Here is a 7,130-nt window from a genome sequence, read left to right as displayed (position 1 = left end):
TACCCAAAGGCCTTAAAGAACCCATCCAAGGCCAATTGGCATGGCCTCCAGTTCTTGCAGCCCACACTCCTGGCCCAAGGTGCTTCCTATTCCAAGTAATGAGAATCAAGATACTTCCCTCAGCTCTGGGGAATAGGACCCCTTCTCCTTCAGCTGCAGCTATAAGTTCCAGCCTCCCAGCCTCAGCCCAGAACACACAGCTACTCACACCATGAAGCTCAGCCGCTTACTTGCCCTTTGCCTCACCCTCTGCCTGGTGGGCTTGGCGAGCTCAGGAAAGACCTCAGGTGAGCTGAGGGGCTGGGAACAGGGGCTCCGAGATTGTCGCCTATGGGGAGGGGGGATGATGGATCCAACACGCCATCTGGTCAGGAGGAGACAAGGACCTAGACACGGGAAGAGGTTCCCTGTGGTCGCATCCAGTCTCAGGAAAATCTGGGGCCAGACCTCCCAGGTGTCTCTTGGTGACATGATCGCCAAATTTTAATTTTTCTTAAAAAGCAATACATATATTTGTTTTAAAAAGACAAACTATATGTAAACGTGTAAAGTTTAAAAAACTGGTCCCCTATTTCACACAGCCCCAACAATCCTGCTCTCCAGATTCCTACTCCCTAGAATTCTTAAGCAAGAAAAGAAACGTTGACAGTGCTTTGAACAGGAGGCCAGATTCTCAAACTTTGCTGCACACAGAATTCCCCTGAGGTCTCTCTGGGTCTCACACTCAGAAATTCTGATTTAATGGATCTGGGACGAAGCCTGGGCATCAGGACTTTTTTTTTTTTCCAAGTTCCCCAAGAGGTTCTAACATTCTAACCAAGATTGAGAATTTGCTGCCCAAGTAGAAGGTCTCAAATTTCTTCCTAGAATGGCCTCTTCCCTATTCTGGGTTAAGCTTCTCCCAGTAAATACAACAGTCAAGGTCACACACATTGAGGATTTACATAAGGGTTCCGTGGAGCTGAGTTGACTCATGTGCTTATTTGTTTGAGGGATGCTGTCCTTATTAGGGAAAGTGTCATTCTCAAAGTTCTGTGTGCTACATCCCATAAAAAGAGACACTGAGGTCCTGAATGTCTGAGGCAAATGGTTGAGGGAGGGTATGTGAGTGTGAGTGTGTGTGTGTGTGTGCGTGTCTGATAAATCATTCTGTGTAATACCCAGAGCCAGATGTGAAAGGAGGTAAAATAACAAGTGATTCAGTAAAAGAGGCCAGTTTCTTTATTTGCTGATTACCCATGGATATTAAAAATTATTCAATGTAAATATCTAAATATCTTTTTCCTAGATATAAAAAATATGATACTTGTTCACTGACACTCAAATGATACTAAAAAGGATTTTCAGGAAAAAAATCACCTGAGATTCCACCACCCAGAGATAACTGCTCCAAATATATGGAAGAATAACCTTCATGTCATCATTCTATGAGCTTATATGTATATATAATATCCACAGAATCACACCAGACCTATTTTGTAATTTGATTTTATATTAAGCAAAAGTTATGAACCTCTCTTCATGTTGATATGAATCATCAACACTATGCTGTAGTGTTGGCCCACTGATCCCCTGCTGGTGAACGTTTACATTTTTTCCAAATTATAATTTTTTCCCTTTACAAAAAAGCTCCAGCCAACATCTTGATGTCAAGTTATGAGAGGTTGTAAGATACAGCACTTGGGATTTGAAATTGAATCCGGGTATAAATCCCAAGCCTCTCTCAACTTACAGTCTTTATGATTTTGAGAAAAGTAGCAAACCTCTCCAAGCCTGTTTCTCCATTTGTGAAGTGGGGACAGTTACACTCTTCCCGTTTGATTATTTAAGTAACGGCAAGAATAGCAAACACCTAGGAGGACGCTTGGTGTAGAGTAGGTGGCGGGGAAAAAAATCAGTTCATTACGAGGACACATCAGTGACCATTCTCTTCTTTCTTACCTTTGCAGACAATCTCAAACAAGAGGCTTCCCAGGACTTGTTCCAAACGCCCCCTGACCTGTGCCAGCTCCCCCAAGCAAGGGGCCCCTGCAAAGCTGCTTTGCTCCGATACTTCTATAACTCGACATCCAATGCTTGTGAGCCCTTTACCTATGGTGGTTGTCAGGGCAATGACAACAATTTTGAGACCACAGAGATGTGTTTGAGGATCTGCCAACCCCCTGGTGAGTCCTCTGATAGACCCAGGAAGAGGAACGGAGGTGACAGGATACTGGGTGTGAAGGGACAGGGTGTTGGTGAAGATGCTGGTGGTGACATGTTAATATGGGAGTTAGTGATGATGAGAATAAGGGGAATGAGATACCTGTCACTGATGCCTGGGAGGGGTGGTAATGAGGGTGCTGGCAGTGTAGACAGCAAGGCAGTGGTGGCTGGTGGCACTGATAATAAAGATGAAAGGTGGGTTGATTACTGTAGCAAGCCCTTTTAAAATACATGATGGTGAGGGGGTGGGTGGGGTGTCTTCCCTGGTGGCCAGTGGCTAAGATTCCACCCTCCCAATTCAGGGGCCTGGAGTGTGATCCCTGGTCAGGGAACTAGATCCCACATGCCACAAGTAAAAGACCTCCTGTGGCACACCTAAGACCCAGTGCAGTCAAATAAATAAGTAAAGCACATGGTAGAGCTGGCAGAGGTGAAGACAGCCATGTGACCTGGCAGGGTGATCCTGTTGAGAGGTGAGGAACGCGGCTGCAGCAGTGATCTGGGTGGGAGGTGCTAGATGTGAAGAGGTCCTCGGGCTGGTGGATGTTGAAGGGGTTGGGTAAGGAGTCCAGCTTGATGGCTCTGGCTCTAGGATGCCAATGGGCCAGCCAAGAAGGGAGCTGACTGTGGTCTCCATCACAGAGACCAAGGACAAGAGCTGACGGTGACACCTGCACGTTCCCAGGCTTTGACCAAAAGCTGCCTCGGCTGCCCTTCCTGCTTGGAGGCCCTGTTCTGAGCCCATCCTGTATCCCTCCGGAACTGGGTCAATAAAGTATTCAAAGTTGACGTGGCCTGAAGCCTTCCTACAAGGGCCCTGGGCTTGCCCTCAAAAATCGTTCACAGTCACAGGGGTGATCAAACCTGCATCACCCCACCCCCAGCCCTCCAGGCCCTCACTGTCCTGTGTTCCCAGAATGAAGACAGGACAAAGGACACAAGTTCCCCTTTCAACAGGGGGTCCTCAAGGAAGCCAGACTGAATGGAAATCTGGGGACCTTGGATGTCTGTCCCTGGATCCTGGCCTGCTGCTCTTTCCTACCTAGGGCTGCATAACGAGCCAGAATGTTCTTCCTGTCCAGCAGGAACCATGGCCTGGAGGAGTGTGGAGGGGGTAGAAATTCAGGGAATCTTGGCCAGCTAGGCTGACTGCCCTCTCTCTCCACCAAGAGGAATACTGGAAAAAGATTTTTACACATTTTTTTAATCGTGGTAAAATATATACATGAAATTTACCATTTTAACCATTTCTAAATGTACTATTTAGTGGTATTACATACACATACATTGTTGTATGTATATATACACCATGATCACCACTCACCTCCAGAACTTTTTCATCTTCCCAAACTGAAACTTTGTACCATTAAAAATTAAGTCCTTTTTCCCCCTGCCCTGGGCACCACTACTCTAACTTCTGTCTCTAAGACTTTAACTACTCAGGAACCTCATACAAGTAGAATCAGAGTATTTTTCCTTTCATAACTGGTTTGTTTCACTTAGTGCCATGTCCTCAAGGTTTATCCATGTTGTAGCCTGTATCAAAATTTCCATCCTTTCTTTGGAGGGGGTTGCTGCTTAGTTCCCTGACCAGGGATCAAACCGGTGCCCCTTTGCAAAGGAAGCTCGGGGTCCTAGCCACTGGACCACCAGGGAAGTCCCAAAATCTCCTTCCTTTTAAAGACTAAATAATATACCACTGTTAGATACATTTTGGATATTGACCAACCTGCCCACCACCCCCAATAACTCTCTCCTCATGTCCTGCATCTGATCTAACCACTTCCTCTTGCTGGAAGGGAAACTGCTGGCCCAAAGTCAAGCAGCAATACGAGAAGCCAGAACCTGGGGTTCCCAGACCAAGTCCCTGTCCTGGCGATGTCATGGGGACCTTGGTGTGCCCTTCCCACCCCACCCCTTTCACGTGTCCTATTGCCTGGGAGCCAACCTAGACCGTGTTACATCACTTCAGCAAGGACACACTGGGAAGCCAGCCTGGCCTGAAGCTTCAGGTGGGGACCCAAAGCTGAATGGACCCTTGGGCTTTATCCAAAGCCAAAAATGCTTAATCATACATGAATAAGTATATATTTGAGAGAAAGAGCTTTTTTTTGGGGGGGGGCCTCCACATGGCATATAGGAGCTTAGTTTCCTGACCAGGAATGGAACCTGCACCCCCTGCAGGGGAATCACAGAGTGTTAACCACACAGCGGGGAAGTCTCTATTTCCTTTCACGTTCTGAACAGCTACTCAGAGATTGAGCTCTGGAAGACAGTGAGGGTCACCTTAACCAGGCACTGTTCCAGATACTGCAGCTACAAAATTCTGGTCCCTATGGATCTTAATTATTAATGAGCAGGATACGGAAGCTACACAGTACATTAGATGGTGGTGAGGGCTACCGAGGAAAACAAGGCAGGCAAGTGGTGAGCTGGAAGCTGGAGAAGCAATTTATAACCAGGGTAGCCAGGGAGACCTCTTGATAACTTGATGGTGAAGGTGGTGAAGAGTTGGATTCTTCAGTTAGGTTGAAGGTAGAACAGACAGCTTTTTTGACAGGGCATACTGGAGAATAGGGAGAAGGATCAAAAATGATTCCAAGGTTTCAGGCAGCTGGGGAGATGAGAGCCGTCATTTGCAGAGATGAGCTGACAATGGGTGAGTATGCTTAGGGTCGGGGTGGAGATGATCAGAAGTTTGGAAGATAACTGAATTTGAGATGCCTTTAACATCCAAATGGAGATGGCAAGTAGGCAGCTGGGTAAATGAGTATGGAATTCAGGGAGGAGGAGACCTAAGATATGGGGTGTCATCTTTGTATAAATTATACAAGACATGGCAGTAGACGGCATTTCTAGGTGCTGACTTGGCTGCAGGTATAAACTCTACTGTTCTGACTTGGCAAACACCCCACTACATGCAGGCTGCCAGGACCACTTAGCTTCAGATAAGCTACCCACCTGCATTCCTTTTTTAATGCTTATTTTTATTTGGCTGCACGAGGCCTTAGGTGCAGCACATGGGATCTTCTTTCTTCGTTGCAGCCTGCAGGATCGCTGGTTCCAGCATGCGGGGTCTAGTTGCCTGACCAGGGATCGTTATCTGAGCCCCCTGCATTGAGAGCCCGGAGTCAGCCATTGGACCACCAGGGAAATCCCATACTCAGCTGCATTCTTATGTCACACCTGGTGTGTTTACTGCTTGAAGTAAACTTGAGTAAAAGCATCGTGACCCAGTTGCTTTTGCAACTATGGTCTGGACTAGCTCACTCATGCCACCTCTTGTCCTACACATGCACGCACATTGCTTGTACATTCTAGAAGCTCTGGGAAAACCTTCAGAGGGAACCTGAACAGCCCCGTCTCAGTTAGGTATACACCCGATACATGCACTGTATTAAAGACCCTGTGCACTCGCACTGGAGGGGTTTCTAGAGAGCCCCTCGCCTTACCCATCCCTACCTCTAGACCCCAGGCCCCAAGCCACAGTAGCCCACACCCATTCATTCAGTCACGTTTGTTGACTGAGCACTGACAGTTTGTCCTGAGTGCAGACACATTTAAGTGGAGAAAAGCCCCTGTGCCTCCAAGCAGCTCCTAGTCTACTAGAAGTTAAAGGGCAGTAACCACCAGGGAAATAAGAAATGTGAAAGCTGTCCAGGGAGGGCACCCACAGCAGTTCAGTTTGTCAGGGAAGACTTCCTGGAGGAAGCAACATCTCACCTGGTTTTGTCAGTCAGAGTGAACCTGGCAATTGAGGGGGACATAGTGGTTAGCAGAGCAGGGTATTCTGTTTGACAGGCAAACGACCAAAAGACGGATGGGAGAACTGGGAGAGGGAGGGGCAGACGAGTAACGAGTAAGGTACACTCTTGACAAACGTGTCAGAGGAAGAGAACGAAGGTGGGGGCAGGGCAGACACTTGCCAGAGGACTCTTTCGCAGGAATCTGGGGTTACCACAGCCAGGACGTGGGTAGGGGCAGGCTTCAACCCAAGGGCTTCAAAGCCTGTGGGTGGTCTGAGGACCACCCAGAACACAAACTCCCTCCCGAGGAGCCAGATAAAAACTGAAAGGCTGGGCTCCACCCAAACTGACTGAATTCACGGGTCTGGATCCCAGGAACCTGCGTTATTTCACAAGAGCCCCAAATGGCTGCAATGCAGCGTCTGGTTGGAAAATGGTCACCCAAAGCTCTTCTGTGTCTCCAGCATCTCTCCAGCGCGACCCCTGGTGACAGGGGGCTGGCTCTCAGGGCTCCTAAAAGGCACAGGATGGTTAACTTTCATGGCCGTGGAGATGTTGACATAAACACTCCCCGTCAAACCCAGGGAGTTCTGGGAACCAGTCAGAGGAGGATGCCAGGGGAGGAGAGAAGCAGGAGATGAGAAGGAATTTCTGGCAGGGGTGGGAGGAGGCAGGGGCCGTTGGTTGGTTGGTTGGTTGTTTTTTGGCGGGGGAGGGGATCAGACAGGAAATCCAGTTCGGTACCTGCCAAACACTCCCTGGCCCCAGCTCTCCCCAGGCCTCAAGGACAGGAGACAAAGAATCAAGGAATTAGACACTTTTTATTCCACAACCAGTAATCTCCACCTACCACACAGTGGTACGAATATTTGAGCACATCCTATTATCCAGGCGGGCACCGTCCAACAGAACTAACTTTCTGCAGTGGTGGGAACATCTGTCCCCATGATGCCCGGTACAGCAGCCACTAAGCACCTCTGGTTACTGAGCACTTGAAACGCACTCAGTATGGATAAGGAAATGCATTTTCAATTTAAATTAAATCCAAAAGCCACATCTGACTCATGGCTACTGTCCTGAACATTGCAGCTCTAGGCCGTGGCCCAATCCAGGAGACGGTTTGGTTCAAAAGCCGCCTCAGGGGAGGGCAAGTAGCAGGCAGAGCCTTGCGGGAGTGTG

At 48.3% G+C, this 7,130-nt stretch overlaps 1 protein-coding gene across 1 annotated transcript; it reads left to right on the top strand.

The window, feature by feature from the left end:
- The first annotated feature begins 211 nt into the window (after positions 1-211).
- Positions 212-2,867, top strand: LOC138416896 (colostrum trypsin inhibitor). The gene is made up of 3 exons (XM_069546378.1): positions 212-287; positions 1,950-2,165; positions 2,848-2,867. Exons 1-3 carry the CDS (start codon positions 212-214, stop codon positions 2,865-2,867), a joined length of 312 nt encoding a protein of 103 aa, XP_069402479.1.
- Positions 2,868-7,130: the final 4,263 nt, after the last annotated feature.

The sequence above is a fragment of the Ovis canadensis genome, chromosome 13 (assembly GCF_042477335.2).
Source record: "Ovis canadensis isolate MfBH-ARS-UI-01 breed Bighorn chromosome 13, ARS-UI_OviCan_v2, whole genome shotgun sequence".
NCBI classification, from domain to species: Eukaryota; Metazoa; Chordata; class Mammalia; order Artiodactyla; family Bovidae; genus Ovis; species Ovis canadensis.
Note: the sequence above shows the minus strand (reverse complement) of the source record. Positions and strands in the feature narration are given on the sequence as shown.

Excerpts from the sequence above, each read along its gene's own strand:
- LOC138416896 (XM_069546378.1), top strand. The coding sequence starts at position 212 with ATGAAGCTCAGCCGCTTACTTGCCCTTTGCCTCACCCTCTGCCTGGTG. Across the intron at positions 288-1,949 it reads GAGCTCAGGAAAGACCTCAG|ACAATCTCAAACAAGAGGCT; the intron begins GTGAGCTGAGGG and ends TTACCTTTGCAG. Across the intron at positions 2,166-2,847 it reads GAGGATCTGCCAACCCCCTG|AGACCAAGGACAAGAGCTGA; the intron begins GTGAGTCCTCTG and ends TCTCCATCACAG.